This window comes from Lissotriton helveticus, chromosome 1_1 (assembly GCF_964261635.1).
Source record: "Lissotriton helveticus chromosome 1_1, aLisHel1.1, whole genome shotgun sequence".
Classification (NCBI taxonomy): domain Eukaryota; kingdom Metazoa; phylum Chordata; class Amphibia; order Caudata; family Salamandridae; genus Lissotriton; species Lissotriton helveticus.
The window spans coordinates 1,397,741,881-1,397,761,786 of NC_136057.1; the positions used below are offsets into that span (position 1 = coordinate 1,397,741,881).

The following is a 19,906-nucleotide window of genomic DNA, read 5'->3' on the forward strand; positions in this document are numbered from 1 at the left end:
TTCGACGTCTCCGTGTCGGAACCGTAAACAACTTTGTTCTTAAGGCCAAAAGGCCTTCGTTACTTGCGTCGGTATTGTTTGCGTACGGTCTCGAGCGTCGTCCAACTCTCTGAGCCGGACATCTACGGAGTCAAGTAACTCTTCGATCGAGGCCCTCTCGTCGCAGCAAGACCCGACGAACTTAACATGGAGCGGAGCCCGTTCAAGTTCTGCCCCGTCTGTGGATCCTAATATCCACACATCGATGTGCATCCGGTCTGTAATAAATGCCTATCTCCGGACCACAACGAAGAAAACTGCATGGCCTGCTCTAAGTTCAGGTCCAAGAAGACGCTCAAGCATCGGCGCGCCTCGAGGCTCAGCGATCGGCGCCGGCACCCGACGACATATTCGACGACCCCGCGGAAGAAGGCGGCAGCCATCATCTCCAGATTTCACCACCGTCGACGGAGGTCCAAGCCGATCCCGAGGAACATGTTGAGGGACAGGGCCACGACCTTGAATACGTCGAGGAGGTAGGGGACGACGAAGAAGTTTATGGGGCCGCGAAAGATAGCTCAGAGGAAGAGCTATGCCCCGAAGTCTACATTATTGAGGCTCAGGTCACGGGATCGCCACTCGGCCTTACCCACGACCCTGCACCTCTATCCCCGGCCCCGCCTTCTGTCCCGGCCACGGACACTCAAGCGGAGCCGCCATCACAGATATCGAAACCGAAACCTTCGGATCCGACGGCACCAAAGATGGCCGACGTCCAAGCCAAAATCGAAACCGAAACCTTCGGAATCGACCAAACCTAAAATGGCTGACGTCCCACAAAAAGTATCGAAGCCTGCTCCTTCATCGGCTCCGTCGCCCTCAGGCCCACCGAAGTCGAAGAAGGCTGTCGAGTCAACAGCGTCGCAAAAGGTGCGGAAGGAACCATCCTCTAAGACGGCCGTCCATCAAGTGTCAAGCACAGTTGTTCCGGCACGGACGTCTAAGTCTGTTGACACGCCTTCGGACGCTCCTACGGCGCCGTCAGGTAAACGCGCAGTCGAATCAAAGTCGACTAAGAGCCACGGCCCGAAGGCCGCAGGCACTACAGCAGCAACGGCGTCGGCGCCAAAGACTCCAACGGAGCCGCGACACATTGCAGCCGAGGATTCGTCGAGGGAAATCTCGATCACACCGGGGGAGTCCGACGCCACCGAACATCGGCCGTCGGTTACCAAACCCTCTGCCTCCTTCACAAAGCAGGTGACCGACTCCCTCAAACGTATTCGGGAGAAGACTTTGTCGTCACCGGCACCGCCTCCAAAGACCTCGACCAAGCTTCTCTACACTCTGCCACCTAAGGTGGCACCAAAAGCATTTGCACCAAGATCGGTGCCGACAATCGCTAACACATCGGCTCCTTATACGCAAAAGGACGCTTGGATCAACATCAAGCCTCAGAAGACCATTCTGAGCATTACATCGATGCCCAAACAGGGAAATTGACCCTCTACAAGAGGAAAATCACTTCCCAACCACTGGAATCCTATGTTATTCCACTAAAGAAGAAGAGGCCGGAACAGGACATTCCTGCCCTTGTTGAACCTATTCTGCCACCATCAAGAAGAAGTCCATCTCCTTCACCCACCCAATCAGGAGGAGAGGATGATGGACAAGATGACCAATACAATTTCCCAGTTGACAATGACCCTGATGTTCTGCAGGACTCATATGACGACACTGGGGACCAAGGTGGACATCAGGTGGTACAAGATCCACAAGGTTTTGGGACACGTACATCTCCAACAGAGGATTCTGCAGCATTTAATGCTTTAATAGAACGGGCAGCAGCAAATCATGATGTGGACATGCATGCTGACCCAGTGGAGGAAGATTTTTTGTTCGACACTTTCTCTGTCTCTGAAAGAACAGTCAAAATACTTCCTATGCTCAAAGGTGTCCTTAAACATGCCCCGGAGATCTTTAAGGAACCTACCAGGGCAAGAGTGGTGAACCCACGTATCGAGAAAAAATACAGGCCAGCACCTGGAGATCCTGCCTATATTCGGGGACAGTTGCCTCTGGACTCGTTGGTGGTCGCCAATGCCCGCAAGAGGGCAAACTCCCAAACGACGGGTGAAGCTCCTCCCCCAGACAAGGAGTCGAAAGTGCTTGAGGCATCCGGCAAAAGGGTGGCTGCGCAAGCTGCCAATGTATGGCGTATAGCAAACACACAGGCACTATTGGCACGATACGATAGGGCGCATTACGACACCCTAGAACAGCTCCTTCAACACCTACCTGATGAGTTTAAGGAAGCAGCCGAAATGCTCATACAAGTGGGAAAGCTTATCTCAAACGCTGCAATAAAGTGTGCACTTGATGTGGCAGATACAGCGGCTAGGGGAATTAACACTAGCGTCATGTTAAGGCGACAAGCTTGGCTTCGTATATCTGGATTTAAGCCTGACATTCAAACTACAATCCTCAACCAGCCCGTCAATCCTGACAGACTGTTTGGTCCAGATGTAGACACCACCCTTGAAAAGATTAAAAAGGACAACGAGACTGCTAAGTCCATGGGGGCGCTTCAGTCACAACAATTCAGGGGAAGCACTTTTCGTCGCTCAGGAGCACGTGGTGTTACCAGAGGACACTTGGGTCAACAAACACAATTCACAAAGGGTGGTGCACAATCCTCGTACCCCAAGCAGGGTAGAGGGGGTTACAGAGGTAACAGTGCCAAGGGCAGAGGCAGAGGGAACAACAACTCCCGTTCCTCTGCCGCCAACAAACAGTGACTCTCTGTCACTGCCCCCCGACCATACAACACCTGTCGGGGGGAGACTCCAGCAGTTCCTGCCAGTCTGGACGTCCATCACCACAGACAGGTGGGTGAGAAAACTTATCCAGTACGGTTACTGTTTGGAGTTAACATCCACTCCTCCCAACATTCCCCCAAGACACCGTCCTATGTCGGCAGAGCACTTGCACTTATAGCAGCAGGAAGTACGGGTGATGCTGCAAAAAGGCGCAATCGAGCTCTTACCAGTGGAAGAGGAAGGCACAGGGGTCTATTCCCTGTACTTCCTCATCCCAAAAAAGGACGGATCCCTCAGACCTATTCTGGATCTACGCCCCCTCAACATGTACATACTGTCAGAACACTTTCACATGCTGACACTGCAACAAATCCTTCCCCTGCTCAATCAAGGGGACTTCCTAGCAACCTTGGACCTCAAGGATGCTTATTTCCACACCCCACTCCACCCATCCCACAGAAAATACCTCAGGTTTACCATTCAAAACAGGCACTATCAGTTCAAAGTCCTACCCTTTGGGGTGACTACTGCCCCCAGAGTGTTTACAAAGTGTCTGGCGACAGTGGCAGCGCACCTCAGGAGACAGAACATACATGTCTACCCGTACCTGGACGACTGGCTTGTTCAAGCAAAGTGCGCCGCGGACATGTCCCACACTATTCAACTCCTTCACAGCCTGGGGTTCTCGCTAAACTACCCGAAGTCGCACCTTCAACCAAACCATGTGCGGCAGTATCTGGGCGCGACAATAAACACCCTAACTGGTATGGCTCAGCCAAACCCAGTCAGAATCAACAGCATTCAGTCGCTGATCCAAAAGTTCAGACCGCAACACTCCCTGCCAGCGAGAGTGTTCATGCAGTTGATAGGCATGATGGCCTCCTGCATCTTCATAGTCCCGCACGCGAGGTTGCACATGCGCCCGCTCCAAGAATGCTTGGCAAATCAGTGGACACAGGCTCGGGGACAGCTGACAGACCTAGTGTTGGTGACCGGTCGGGCATACAACTCTCTGCATTGGTGGAATCCACACAACCTTTGCAAGGGACGACCGTTCCAAGAGCCAGTGCCACAGATAATCCTAACAACGGACGCATCTCTCCAAGGGTGGGGAGCTCATGTGCTCCACTACACTGTGCAGGGACTGTGGTCCACCCAGCAGCAGAAGTTGCACATCAACTACCTGGAATTGATGGCAATCTTCATGGCGATAAAGTCCTTCATAGTACATTTGTGCAACAAAGTCGTGTTGATCCGGACGGACAACATGACGGCCATGTACTACATACAAAAGCAGGGAGGTACTCACTCACCACAGCTGTCTCATCTGGCTCAGAGCATGTGGAAGTGGGCCTTTCAAAGGAACATTTTCCTCATGGCGGAACACCTCCCAGGAAAGGACAATCAGATGGCGGATCTGCTCAGCAGATACAGCCATCAAATGCACGAGTGGGAGATACATCCATCAGTACTCCACCCGTACTTCCAGCAGTGGGGTCATCCAGAGATAGACCTGTTTGCCACAAGGGAAAACGCAAAATGCCAAAGCTTTGCCGCCAGGTTCCCTCACCCGGAATCGCAAGGGAATGCGATATGGATGAACTGGTCAGGCAAATTTGCGTACGCTTTTCCCCCAGCGCCTCTCATTCCGCTGGTGGCAAGAAAGCTAAAGCAACACTCGATGACTCTCATCCTGGTTGCTCCAACATGGGCACGCCAACCATGGTACACCACGTTTCTAGAACTTTCCGTGGTACCGCATCAAAGGCTGCATCTCACATCCAGGCTCTTGACGCAGAACCATGGCGACATTCAGCATCCAGATCCGCAACAGCTCAATCTGGCGATCTGGCTCCTGAAGTCTTAGAATTTTGCTACCTCAACCTGCCTCCAGAATGCATGGACATCATCCGGGAGGCAAGGAAGCCCACGACCAGAGCTTGCTATGCAGCGAAATGGAAGCGGTTTGTCATGTACTGTACAGACAACAATATCAACCCGCTAGATGCATCCATTCCTAACATCATCTGCTATTTGTTACATCTTTACAAATGCAATCTAGCGTACGCTTCCATTCGGATACATTTATCCGCCATAGCGGCTTATCTCCAGAATAGGCAACACCTCTCTGTTTTCAGGGTGCCTGCCATTAAAGCCTTCCTAGAAGGACTGAAGCGAGTCATTCCTCCAAGAACACCGCCAGCTCCAGTGTGGAACCTCAATGTGGTCCTCACTAGGCTGATGGGCCCACCTTTTGAGCCACTGCACTCCTGCGAAATTCAGTTTCTCACATGGAAAGTGGCTTTTCTCATTGCTATTACATCGCTCAGACGTGTTAGTGAGCTGCAGGCGCTCACAATCCAAGAGCCATTCATCCAGATACATCCCAACAGGGTAGTGCTCCGCACTAACCCCAAATTCCGTCCTAAGGTGGTGTCACAGTTTCATATCAACCAAGCTATTGACCTGCCTGCATTCTTCCAAAACCCACAAACAGTAGCGGAAAGAATGCTTCATACATTAGACGTTAGGAGGGCGCTAATGTACTACATTGACAGAACACAACACTTTAGAAAGACACAACAACTCTTTGTTGCCTTCTCAGCACAGCACAAAGGCAACCCCATTTCCAAAGCAGGAATAGCCAGATGGATTGTTAAGTGCATTCAAATCTGTTATCAAAAGGCTAAACGTACTTTAACAATACCCCCAAGGGCGCACTCCACACGCAAATTGGGGGCCTCCATGGCTTTCCTGGGGAACATTCCCTTAGAAGACATTTGTAGAGCAGCCACATGGTCTACACCACACACATTTACCAAACATTACTGTGTAGATGTGCATTCAAAACAGCAAGCAGCTGTAGGACAGGCTGTTCTCAAGACACTTTTTCAAGCTTCTGCAGCTGGCACGGGCAACCGCCCTTAATGGAGGGACTGCTGTGTATTCTATGCATAAGATATGAATTTAGCAGCCCACATGCCTCGAACTGAATATGCTACTTACCAGTATGCATCTGTTCTTGGCATGTAGGGCTGCTAACATTCATATCGCCCGCCCTCCTCCCCGGTGCCCGTAGCGGCTGCAGATACTCTCTATATTCATCATTAGCATGGACACCCTTTACACTATTTCACTCCATCTCTGCCACAATGGCTAAAAACAATCTGGGGATGGAGTCGATGCCCATGCGCACTGTAGTCCAGGGGAGGAGCCACGTATCTCGTGATACTTCGAAGACTCTTCCAGGACAACAATGTGCAATCATCCGGAGCCAACACTAGGCGGCGATCTATGCATAAGATATGAATGTTAGCAGCCCTACATGCCAAGAACAGATGCATACTGGTAAGTAGCATATTCAATACTTTCAACAGTGTGTTCTTAAAACAAAGTACGTACCCAATTACGAAGTTCTTGGTGAATATATTAAAAAACTGTTATTTTTCCAAATTGGTGTTGATCTCCTATTTGAGTGTGTGCATCATTTATTGACACTATGTCAAATGTCTTAACAGTCCTCTCTGAAAAGCCTAAAGCTGTTCGACCACACTACCCCAGAGCGAGCCCCTTTCCATTCATAAGGGGTACCTGGACTCTCTACACACCATACCTCTTTTTGGTATATTATATGAAGAGCCAGCTTCCTACAACTTTGCCTTGCGTCCGGTCTCCAGATTTCCCACAAGTTGGGACTTTAGCTCCTCATCCTTTTTAGATCTGTCTGTCATTCACCACTGACCGTCATGCCACCATCCTGGACTATTTAGCTTCTATAGCCAGGGAACCTAAGGAGTATTTGAGTTTGTTTCAGCCATTTCTTGAAATGAAGACCATCGTGGTCTGCAGGCACGAGGACACCATTTTTACCTCTGCCTAAGCCCTGACTTTGGGTGCCAATTTTCCAAGTTCGTGCTTTAGCGTTGCACTTATGAGAGTTCTGTTAAGGCCTTATAAAGACAAGGCAGCTGCTCTGCTGGCTTGCCAAAGGCTATCCAGTCTGCGCCCGGCCACGCACAGCGCCAGGCATGCTACCTGGTTTACTACTGTATGAGGATGGTATGCACAGGTCTGGTTTACCAAGGAAAGGCTGTTGGAGATTGGGCTAGACTGCAGGCAAATGGAGACCCCTGTGGAGTTCAATGAGGTTCCTTGGAACTCTGCAGGATGAATTTGCATTTTATGAGTAGCCTGGATATGGAGGGGTCGGGTATTGACAGCAGATAGTTAACTACTTCCAAAGCACACGTGAGCCTGTGCTGGGGAAGTACACAGGGTAATAGTGGAGGAGGTTGTAGGCAAACTGGAGAGAGGCATCCTGTGAAACCTATTGAATGTGCTCTGTTAAATTCCAGGTCAGCTGTTAAACATGCTGTGGAGATCCATGACCTATTATTTGAGGGGTCTTTTGATCACTGAAATGTGGCTAAATGAATGATACGTATCATTCAGATTTTAGTGCAATGTGTCCACCTGGTTTAAATATCATACATCGTACCGGGCTTTCTGGAGTGGGTGGGGGGGGGGTTGCTGGGGGACTGGGACCAGTGATGATCATCTTTTGAGATATGTTGACCCTGAAGAAGCTTCAGACTCCAGAGTTGGCTTCAGTGGAACTCATAGACTTCACTTTTTCTCAGAAAACTTCCCCACCAAGTGGGCTAATTTCTTACCATCCCCTGGGGATTTCAAGACACTTCTGTGATCCCCTCTTAGACCTTGTACTTCCACTCTCCTTAAAACACACCAACTTCTTTGTAGTATGTGACTTTAATATAATGGCAGTACAAAAGGGGGTGGTGATGGACGGAGCATCTGAACCAATCAAACACTCACACCCAGTCAACAGATCTGGGTTTAATCCATCACCGTTCTTTAGCCCTCTCTGCCACCCCAGTTCAGACATGGCCATATGCAAATGAGTCTGACCCTGTGCCTCATGGGAACCGTCCAGCCCGAACTGACTGCGTGTGAGTGTTTAATTGGCACTTGAATTGTGTAGGTCTTATCTACAGGGGAGATGGCATGCAGTCTTTCTACCACCCTGTACATCAGAGTTTAAATATTTGAGTGAAGGAGTGCCGCAAGGATCAGCTTTGAGTCTGACATTTTGAATATATACATCTGCCCACTGGTGAAACTAATAAAATCTTTCGATCTCAGTGTGATGAATTATTCAGATGACATCAAACTTCTCATCAAACTTGATCATGTAACTGAAAGTCCACTTAACCATTTCATCAGTGTATGGCTGTGTTATTGGAGTAGTTCAATTTGAAATCACTCCAATTCACTTCCGACAAAACTGAAGTGCTGTGGGTGAGGTGTTCCTTTATCTCTAATCTTATGCCACCAGCATTTTGGCCCAATTCTTGGACCTCGTCTCATCTCCATCACCTATAAAAATAGTTAAAAACCTAGGGATACACTAGGACCCGGAGCTCTCGCTGAAAAGGGTCCGATTAATCGCCTTGCATCCACGTGTTTTTTATTTTTTCTATAAAACAGCTGGTGAAGATCCTCCCTCTCTTACCACAGCCGATTCACTGGGTGGTGATCCAGGCGACAGTCTTGAATCACCTGGATTATTGTAAGTCCCTATTCTTAGGTCTAAACGCGGGGCTTTAGAACAAAACTGCAAAGTATACAGGACGCTTCTGCTAAGGTAGCACTTGGTAGGTCATGTTCTTCGACTGGCGCACTCAAAGCTCTAAATTGGCTGTGAGTTGGCAAGTGGGTGATGTTTAAATTCCTCTGTTTAGTCTGGAAGACTATCCACCTCAATGGGCCTGATTATCTGTTGGAGAAGTTCGATCAATACATACTGGCTCGCAATTTACGCTCATCAGCAGCTAATTTGCTTGTGGTTCCTCGCTGCCACTCTGTTTGCGCAGGGTGCTGGAGGTAAGTCCTTGTTAGTGACTGCATTGAACCTTTGGAATAAGCTCTTTGTGGATTTAGGACACGCCCACACCCGTCTCAGATTCAGAAAGGCTTAAAAATTTACCTTTTCAAACATTAGCCGGCTCTGTATCGCTTAAGCTTCCCTAATGTAGACTGAAGTCTAGATCTGCCAGTTTTTCCCCTTTGTTACTGTCATGCTCTGTTAGCATTCTCAGTGCCCAGATATTCTATGGAATAGTAGTATCGCTCTTATAAAAATTAACTGGTTGGGGGTTTATATGTCAGCTGTTAAGAGTGCAAACTCAAGGGTTCCTCAAGGATCATTGCTTTCCTCTATAAAATATTTACATGAGGCCTTCTAGATCTTATTGGAGCCCATAGTCTGATTTTAAGTGATTCACGTTCTTGCCTGCACAACATTGGTCCAATGAAGAATCCTTTGACCTTCTCGGATGCCCCGGAATATGTGGCCTGTTGATGAATGTCTTTGGAATGAAAATGAATTGAGTAAAAGCAGCTATTATTCAATTAGGGCACCAACACATTTTATGATCCCAACCCCTTCCTAGTTGTCATGTAAATTTTCTAATGGTATTGGCTAGTAAAGAAATAAAATGGGGGTAGTCTTGTCATCAGGATCTATTCTGATTGGGTGGTGATTCAAGAAGCAGTTTAATATTGGCAGAGTTGAAATGTGCTTTCCAGTTCATATTGTCCCAATTTCTAGACTCCTCCCTATTACATAAATAGGCTCAAGAGCATTTAGAATTCCACGGTCTGCCCTAGTCTTTTGATTCCACAAATTTCACCCCATTTCTCTAAAACTGGCAGCGCTATTGATTTTCTGTTGGGAAGAAAGTGTCCTTTACCAGTGTTTACCTGACGTAAACAGACTCCTTCTGTACTTTTTTTTTAACGTTGTCTTGTTTTACAAAAAAAGTAAGAATATAGTAGGTTTGTTCATAAAGCCCAATTGCTCTGCAGTTCTGTGCCACCAGAAATTGGAGCTCTCCATGTACTGGGGTCTGTTTAGAAAGGCTCTGACAACACAATTATTTCTTTCACTTCCATTGTCGCACCTTTGTATTTTTAAATGAACTCCCAAAAGTGAAAGTTTGTGGTAATTCAAGTTTTGACACCCAGCAGGATCCCTTGTAGGTGCTACCTCTAAGCTGTAAGACTCATCCATGCACAGCCACAGAATACCCAATTGCATTCTAAGGGTCTGGTTATGGTGTATGTGCAACAAGGGACAGGAATTCCCTCCTACACAGGTTCACATTCTCCAGTACTGGATCTTTCATAGATTCATATGCTTAAATAATTCCCCTTCTTTAAAGTGGGAGTCCCATTATACTAAAATAAAGCAATGTATATCACTACAATAGAACATAAAACCTATGGTTCATTTCCATTATGTCCTATGTGCTTTTAAAAGAAAAAAAGGACCAAACTATAAACTTTAGCCAATCGGGTGACAGCCTCCTCTAGAATTAGTATTCTAGAGGGGGCTGTCACCTGTCAAAGAGAGGCTGAATCCCTCAGATATTCTACCTTGCATTGTGTGATGGGAGTCTCCTTGAGCACTGCTCAATCTACTATTTTTTCTCAACTCTTGAAGATTATTTTTCCAGAATGTTACTTACTGCAAATATCTACTGATATTCTGACTGGATCAGCATGTACCAACCAAAAAAGGATTTTTCCAATCTTATGACACTTGTGGGAAGAAGAGGCTCCACTTAGATGGCCCACATAAAGAATGCATATATTACCTCTATACAGAACATAAGGCGAGAGACTGCAAAATCTCTTGCACCTTTTCTAAGAAACCCTTGAAAGACAGGGAAGGAAGACTTTTAATATGGCTCTCAAAAATTTAAACGGAGTACCATTTGTGGAGGATAGTGATCCGCATTCAAAGACTGCAACATCTCACAAATGAGATCTGTTGAAAAAGGTTTCTCGGAGTCACCTTCTAAGGCTGTGAGAAAGTCTCATCATACCACTTCTGGGCACTTAGATTCTGAATGAACCTGTTCTGAGGCAATTCTTTCCTTTTCTGATACAGGACGCTCCTCATGCCTCTAATACTCCTTCCCTCAAATAAACTCAGTCTAAATGAGCCTCAAAGTCTTTACTGTCCATGAACAAGTCTCTGAAGACTGCTTCTTGTTCCAGATTTGTATTCTCGTTGATGGTGCCGATGACAGTGACCTCAATGTTGACATTTACCACAGCTTCATCGCCTTAGATTATTTCCTTTTCGCCACTGTCATCAATGATGATCATAACGGCGAATATTAAAACAGCCGTTGACAAATATTCTACAGATGACCACCCTGGCTAAGATACCGCCGACAAAAAGTTACCATAAACGGCACAGTCATCACCGGGCGCAACACCCTATGATGTCGACGGCACAGCTATCAATAGGACGATCCTCAACAAATGAACCGTCGACAAAGGATTGTTGACGATGATACTGTCGACGAGGGCACCGTCGACGACACTCATCGACAAGGGATCTATCGGCGACGGGCTAATTGATGGCGTCATTAACAAAGATTGCCTTAAAAACAGCAATCCTTAAACGGTCTTTAATCTGTGTAAGGGATGTCTACTACAGAGGCGATTCTTCCAGCCGACACATTCCCAAGTAAAGTGTTGCCGTACCCACCGGCACGCCTATTGAATGATGATGAAGAGGGCCCCTTTGGAGTTGCTCGTAGCCCATCCGAACTTCAGGTAAAATGCCAGGACTTGGATGACTAGCAGTATCATGAGGAACACTACTATACTGCTGGAGAACACTCCGAGCAATACCCAGAAGAGTATTCAGTTCATGATCAACAAATCCTACAGGAGCCATCCATTCAGATGCCTATGTCTGTAGTGAGCAATGTGCAAAATATGTTCCAAGACTGCTATTGTAGATTCCAACATCTGCGACCGCAACTCTAATGCCACAAACACCCAAAAAATTTGCCATCCCCTCAAATTCGCACACCGCTCCCGCGATTATCGCAATAGTTTACTACACTTGCAACTCCTCTATCAATATTGGCTGATACACTACCTGATCCTCCAGCTGACGATGCTCCTTCCACGTACAAAGACAGAGAAAAGGGGAAAATAAGACCCACTGTCTCTAGTTCCTAATGAGTGTACAGACTATATCACCCCAACTCCATCCCCCGTGCACCACTACCAGTAGATTCCCCACCGGTGGACATGGACATCAGCTGCTTCCATAATCTTATGGAGCGGGCAGCCAGGAGTTTTGAACATCCACTTCTCCCTATACAAGCAAATTGTTTCCTTTATGATTCTGAAGAGCCTATCATAGAATCTGTTCGGGCTAGCCCCATTATTGATTTTATTTGGCAAGAATGTCTCAGTCATGAAATCCCTGGCTACAGTTTCAGCAGTGCTCCCTAGACTGGACAGATAAGCGCCAGATGATTCTCCAACATATTTGATTGGCCAACCGAAACCATGCTCAGTGGCATCCCAAGCTGCCCAATGTCTCTTTAAGAATCCGTCCACTTATATTTCTGGACAGTCCACTTCTATTTCTGGACAGAGATAGTGGTAGGCTGGACAATTTTGGGAAAAGATTCTCTTCCATTGCGGCAACGACCGTGGCAAACTCTCTCACAATCTTAAGTTGTTACGACTCCCAAAAGTGGTCTGATTTTCCCACATATATCGGTCTACTGCCATAAGAAGGCAAACTAGAAGCTAGTAAGATTCTGCAAAAGTGAGTAAGATTATCTGCAGAAATCATCGATTGCGCCATTCTTGTCTGTTCTACACGGTTCAGGTAGCTTGCTGGGGCGGATGTACTCCTCAGACAAGAATGGTTGAAATCCACTTCCTTCCCCATAAGGGGAAACACAGTTTCAAGTTGGTATACTTTTTGGGCGATCCAAAATGGAATTTCCTCATGATTAGTGGTTATTTTGCCCATAATAACTGAATGAACAATTACATGACTTTTTGTAGGCACTGCAGGCAACTGGGCTTGCCCCAGCAGGACAATCCTTGCTGGCTGTGCTAGCAAGGTGTGCAAAACGAATTGAGTTAAACATCTATATTAAGGCAACTAGAGCTTCGTAAAAAGCCTGTGTTTGCACAAGGTTAAGAACCGCAATATTAGGCAATGCCGTAAATCTGGTCACCCCATCATGACTGAGGACCCATGCGTACACATGTGGGTACGTGTGGTAGGGCACCAAGGAACCAAGTATGGTGTTCCTAGTAAGACAGTGGTATTTCCATGAGCGCATAAGGTCTGTATAGATTTGGAGCTGCAGGTGTGGTGTATGTATGGAATGTGTTAGTATTCGCATCCACAGCCGGAAAATCGACCCAAGAATAAAAAACCTCAAAGCGGTAAGCAGGATCCGTTTCTACTACAACAATAAAAGCACAGCCCTGATTAGTAAGTCCATGGTGCGTTACGTTTGCATGGACTGCAGGTCTGCTGTTTATAAGAATAGCAATAAGTTGTGGTACAGCCATATGTAAAACAATAATGAAAACACATCAATTGGGTAAATCACCCCTACAGTGTTGCAGGGATTCTATTTAGAAACAGAACTATGCTTGGGACCACAGAACATCAGTATATATGAACTGAGTCACCATACCACATCAGTACCTATGGACACAAATCCAGACTAGCTCATAGTGTCTTTCTTGCTCTCCTAACCTTTCCAGAGAAACATGTAAATTGGCATCCCAGAACACAACACAGCACTCTAGACCCTCTCCGGGATCGCGGTAGCAGGGCATCCCCTTTCGTTCTCTCACTCATATGTATCCACAATAAACAGAAAAGAGACACAAAAAAGCTTACAATATTTATTGAAACTATTGTGTTCTATTTCCTAATAACTGCGCTGCAGCAGGTCAAAATTTGATTATAATAATCAACAGACTGTACACAATGAAAAGCCCTGCCATATTGAAAGACCGATCTGCCTACGCCTACCCTCACTATAGAAACACAGTGTTAAATTATGGATCTCGGAGATTAGTGTGGGACTCCACACTTTGCATACATAGGTAGTTCTACGTCTCAGGCAGTGGAGCTCTCTCTCATCTCGGGACATTTGCTCTTCTAGAATTTGTCCTCTGTTTTCAAAATGACAAATCCTAGCTTATATGATGAGAATTACATTTTCAAAACAAAATCTGGATTTTGCTATTATGTCTAGGTGTCTGACCACAGAGAAAACAGAGCACAGTGTCTTTCGAAATTGTATGAACTGTTCCGTCTGAATCCCAGCAGAAGAACTAAATAACAAAATATGTGCAGTCTATTTAAAAAACAAATGTGTAGCGCTAAACAAGCGTGCTCTTTTGTAACGTGCAAAGCAAATGCTGGCTATTACGTGAAGTTCGGTGTACTGGGCACTGGTCAAAACGAGTTCCCCTGCTAGATAATGGCTTCACTGAAAAGTCTGGTGTTTGGTATCAAACACCTCGTATTAGTAAACCCACACTGATTCCAGTGATGGAGTTATCAATATATGCACCCAGAGGGTACCTTAGAGGTATCCCTGAAACCTACCAGACCTCTAGTGAGCTAGCTGACTCGTTCAGTACAGCCTGCTGCCACAGACGAGTTTCTGACCTCTCAGGAGGCAAGGAACAATGCCTGCTCTACAGAGGGGTGTTATCACTTCCTCTTCTAGGAAGGCTGGTAAAATTAACATTCCAGGGCAGGGGGCTTCAAAGACCAGGCAGTCTTGATATTCAAGTCTTAGCTTATCTCACAGGAGAGGATGCCGACACCACTCTCCTGAACCATCTGCCCCATGACAAGTGGGAATATTAGCTATGCAGGAGGCAATTTGCACTGCCTGGCTGGGCACATATTTAGGGTGAACAAGTCTCACGTGAACATGACTGTAGGAAGGTAGATCCCTGACTATGGTTGCCCCCAACTTTTTTGCCTGGTGTTTTGCTGGTTTTCTGACTTAGTTGACCTGGGACCCTGCTATTCAGGGCCCCAGGCCTACTGCTCTCTCTGTAAAATGGATTCCATGTACCTTAGGTACATATCTAAATTGGATACTGAGCCACCTTATCAGTCCCTGTACAGTGTACCTTAGGTACCCAGGGCATAGGTGTACCCAGGGCCTACCAGGGGCTGCAGCATGTATTATGCCACCCCTGGCTGGCCATCCAAATCTGACACAACTGGCTGCACGACAGCTGGGGCAAGGTGGTGTAATCACCCTTTGCTTTAGATATAGTATACCTATATCTAACCCTAAAATGGACACACAGATCTCCTATCAGTCACTCCTATAGCAGGCCTTAACAATCCTGAAGGCAGAGTGCTTGGAATCAGTCACTCCAGACCCTGTGCTGGGGAAAAGCCCGCCAAGGAAGTGGGTGTAACCACCCCCCTCCCAGTCCCACCCATAGGGCAGGACTTAGTCGCGTGCCAGCCCCTTTTTACAGGATAAAGGTAGGAACTGGCCCCCTTCCAGAGCAGATCATCTTTGAATCCTGAAACTACTTTCTGCGAAAGGAACTCAAGACTTCTTCCTAAGATTTCTCCCTTGTGACTAAGGAGTAGTCACCCTGCATCCGCAGGCACCATCTAAGAACACTGCGGTCTGCTGCAAGTCCTTCCTCCGGAATCCGACTGCCCAGCTCGACGAGAACCGGCTTCCCTGGCACCTCTGACCTCTACCTGCATCATCAGTCACGCTGAGATTCGTGGGTGTGACGAGACCTCGAGGGACCGGCCATCTTCAAGACTGCACGACTTCTTTCCAGCAAGCCCGCCGAGTGAATTCCTGGTGAGTGCTTTGGGGTCCGAGAAGCCCCCACCCTGAGCAGCTCCAACACCGAAGAGCAGCCCCCCAGCATCTCCACGATCTGCGTGGGGCCCTTCTGCTTTTTGCTGCTCACCGCGTTGTTTGGCTACTAGCCCGCTGGCTTGTGGCCTTCCTGACGACGCCCGATGACATTTTTGCTGCTGGTCTGGTTGCTCCAGACTGGCCCTTGCTTCCCTCCATCGGAGAAGTACCCTGGACCCTCCTGGTCCACTCAAGACGCCATTTTAGGTCCACCGCGTGGGCCTTGCATTTGCCAAGACTTGTTGCCCAATCCTGGGTCCAGCGACGTCGACAGCAAGAACCTTCGTGGGACAGCTCGCACCTCCATCCTGGTCGCCGACAACGCCTCCTGGTCCGAGAGACTGCAGAGCCCAGCAGCGCCCACTCACCTGACTGAGGTGACTTCGCCCGGTGCCATCCTGGTGCCCACTTAATCACTGGCTAGTGATTCAAGAACTTGGTCCCCTCTGCTTTCAGGTTTCCTTCTTCCTTGATCCAGGCTTGGATCCATCGAACTTTTCTTCACTGGTCGCCTGCCAGCAACTTCTTCCTTCCAGGCTCCTGGTCCGGCAACGAGATCCCCGACGTCTTTTCAGACCTATGCAGCTGCAGCCCCTGGGCTAGGTAACTTCGGCACTTCGGTGTCCCAGCATAGCCTCACTATCCTAGGGTCAGGATCCACTGTCGTTTTCTTCCTACCAGGTCGGGTTCGCCCGTGAACACTAACTTTGCCTTTACTAGCCTCCATAGACTTTGTCCCGCATCCCGCGTGAGAGTGCACACTCTGCACCCGAGTCCCCTAGGTCTCCTAGTAGTAATCTAACGATTCCCTAGTCAAGTCCTAGCGATTCCAAAGCCTATTAGAACTGTTACTTACCTGCTAGTAATTCGCATTCCACTTTTAAAGTATATGGTTTTTCGTGCCCCTCGGGCATTTGTGTATAACGTGCTAACTTAAGTATTTTCGTAAGAGTTTTGTTGTGTGCCTAGCACCCTGTCCTCATAAAGAGTACAGGGTTGTTGTGATTCTAATAAATACACTGTTTATTTTCATAACACTTGTGTGGTGTCCTTTCACTGGGTGTTCAAGGGGTAATGTGATGGTAAAACAGCTGGCTTAACACGCCCTCTAGAGTCTTAGCCTTAGACTGCTCGTATCCATGCTACTAGGATAGCTGGTCTATAAGGTTGACTTACAACCAATCATCAATAAGGGTTGTTTGGACTGATATATAGTGATCACTAGAATAGTGAACACTGCACATCAGGCCAACTTCTCACACTGTGACACACCTCTGCACCCAGACGCCCCTGAGCCTCCCGAGGTGACCTTGTTGGTGTGTCCTTGGAACTTGCCCATAGTAACCTTAAGTCCAGAAGAACAGTACTGTAAGTCGCTGACAAGTGTCCGAAAGCAAAACATGTTTTTCCTCCGTAGGATAACATTTCCAGTCCAGAAATTGCACTAAATGTACAGTTTTGAAAACTGTAAAAATTAATAACTCGAAAAGTACTTACCCGATTCTGTTGATCTTAGTATCTAAATTTATATAAAGGTACATGTTGTTTTTAGGTCTTGCCTAGCGACTCAGCGCATGCGCTGCTCTCCTTGGCGAGATCTCTTGTTGTCGGTTTCTTGGCCGAAGAGGGACAGGACATGTGCGCGCGTGCAGAGGACAGGAGTTGTGCACACGTACGGCGGCGTTAGAACAACTCGGAGGACAGGAGATATGCACGCGAGTTTCTCCTACTGCAGGCACAACATGCTTTCCTGCAACATCCCGTGCGCCATGTGTCCTTTCATTTTCCAAGCAGCCCGGGACAATGGTGCCGCTTCTTTGAACTGAAAGAGGTCTTGAATTGACTAGAGTTTGAGCTATTGGCTTGTAAATGACATGCCTGTTATACATTTGTTAATTATCAAAACAGATACATAAAAGGCATTGTCATTTACAATGCCAATAGCTTAAACTCTCGCAAAAGCGAGACCTATTGCATTGCAAATGCTTGTTATAAATTGGTGTCATATTTCTTTGTGTGTGTCTCGCCTACTGCCTTTGTGTGTGTGTGTAATAGATGCTTAGCACTGCCCTCTGATATACCTAACTGCTCGCCCACCCTACGAAAAGACAGAGAATTTGGGGTGTCATTTGTGCCTCTGTAAATCCTTTTGGGTTTTCCTGGACTTTTTGCACATTGTAACTCTTTTTGGTACACTATATTAAGTGCCAGATTCCTACATGTACCTTGCTGGTCCCCTTTACTAAGCTGCCCTGCTGGAGTAGGTCTCCCAAAGTACTTCTAACCATCCATGTTGATACTTACCTACGAGCTCCGTGACTTTGCCAAGCCATGTATACGGTTGAGTGAAATTGCTTTGATTTTAATATTGCTTGTAAAATCTATATCTCCAGAACCCTCGTGGATCTTTTTCGTTCTAGTGTCTAAATTCTTATCATAATACAGTATTTTTATAAGTTGGTGTCGGATTTCTTGAGTGTCCTGTTGATTTTCTTCAATTGTGTTGGTGCTGTTTAAATGCTTAACCCTTGTTCCTCTGTGCAATCCTTGCTGCTCATTGCTACAGCTACCAAGTTTTGAGCGGAGGGTTTTACAGACGAAACCTGCTGCACTTAAACAAGTTGTGTGTATTACATAGTGAGGTCGCACAGCCACATCATATAATACACCCAAATCCTCACAGTTTTTAAAAAACCTAGTGTAACGTAGATTGCCATCTGGGCGCCCCTATGGTGGCCAAGGAGGAGTCCTGCTTAGTCTCCAGTCATGGTAGGGAGTCGTAAAGGGCCGTCCTTCTGGGGTTTTAGCAGTACTTGAAAAAGTGTTACGCCTAGGGTTTAGCCTCCCCTTCCGTAATGGCCCTCGCTTGCCGTCATCCGATTTTTTAATTCTGATCACCATAGATGAGGTAAGTAGGCTCCTCCTATTTACATCTAACTATTCCTGGCTATGATTGCTTGAATCCTGATCCTGTCTAATGGCATCTGCCTTTACATGATGGAGATTAGCTGTATCTGTTTGCACTGTGGACATGTTTGTGCCTGCGCTCATTTGCCTGAAGTCTTCTCTTTGATGTTGCCTGTCTGTATCGTATCAGAGACTTACGAGTGACATTGTTTCCTTGCAGGAATCTGGAAAAGGAGATTTCCTTTGATTTTGGGCCCCAAGGAGAGTTTTCATATCTATATGGCCAGTGCTATGAACTCTCGACCAATGAGTACGTATCATTTATCTATATCTAGAAAATAATGGGGGAAGGGACAGAAAGACCCAAAGTGGCCAAGAGAGACTGAGGAGGATGGTAAACTAGCAGAATGGTGAGTGAATGATAAGAAAATTGCAGAAAAGAACAGGGGATGGAAGCGGGGACAAAAAAAGCATTGAAGAGAAAGATGGGATAAACTCTGCATTGGAAGAGAGAATGGGGTTCTGAAGAAAACAAAGGTGAACAAAACAGAGTGTATATATAGTGCAAATGCAATGAAAGTACAAAGGATTCAGAAGAGGAAAGGGTGAATGCAAAGTCTGTATGAGAAGAAGTGTAGCTAACTGAGTAAAGGAAAGAACAGGGTTCCAGAGGAAAACCAAGGGAGAACAGCATGAGGTCAGAATTTAGTAAATAAAGTGAAAAGATAATGAAGGGCACAGATTGAGACTAGAAAAATGGGGGTGACAAAGGGACAGAAGAAAGAAGAGAAGGGGAGAAGAGGTTTAACAGAACTCGGAGAAAGGGGACGGAGGGAAAGAGGGTAAAACTGGTTAAAGAACAGAATTAAAGCTATTATCATTGAAACAGCTTACTGATGCAAGAAGAGGAAGGGATATAGGGAAAAGCACCGATTGCTGTGCAGAGGAAGGTAGGGAGGAGGTTTTGGGTGCTGATTAAGGTGTGGAAGAGAGGGAGAGTCCTACTTTAATTGAAATGCCAGGTGCAGGCAGTGCACCTCTCCGGGTGAAAACTTTCTCTGCTGGCTGATGCTATATATAGAGCCATATATCAACAAATTGCATGCTTTGTTGTCTTATATTGGTTAGTGAGTTGAGCTGCCAGGAAGATCCTAGAATAGAAGCTGATCCAGGAATAAGAGTGCTCTTGAGGGGGATCACCCACTGCACATGCACCTCCTGTTTGATGACTGTTTCCTACCCACGACGCAATGCACTGTAGAACTGACCTGCTGTTTACATTCTGCTCCAGCACAGGAGCATATCATTGTATCCATGTACATCAATCTTGATGTGCAGAACCCCTTGTTTTTTTCAGTACTGTGATTGACACATCTCTCTTCGAGAATCCATTTATTCCAGTACTGGGTCTTC

The 19,906-nt window shown here is 46.8% G+C and overlaps 1 protein-coding gene across 1 annotated transcript in view; it reads left to right on the forward strand.

Moving 5' to 3' along the window:
• Positions 1-19,906, forward strand: part of PRKCSH (PRKCSH beta subunit of glucosidase II) — a 260,110-nt gene that overhangs the window by 133,632 nt on the left and 106,572 nt on the right. The window contains exon 13 of the mRNA XM_078684189.1: positions 18,714-18,803. Coding sequence (XP_078540315.1) covers positions 18,714-18,803 — 90 coding nt within the window. The remainder of the gene's footprint in view (positions 1-18,713; positions 18,804-19,906) is intronic.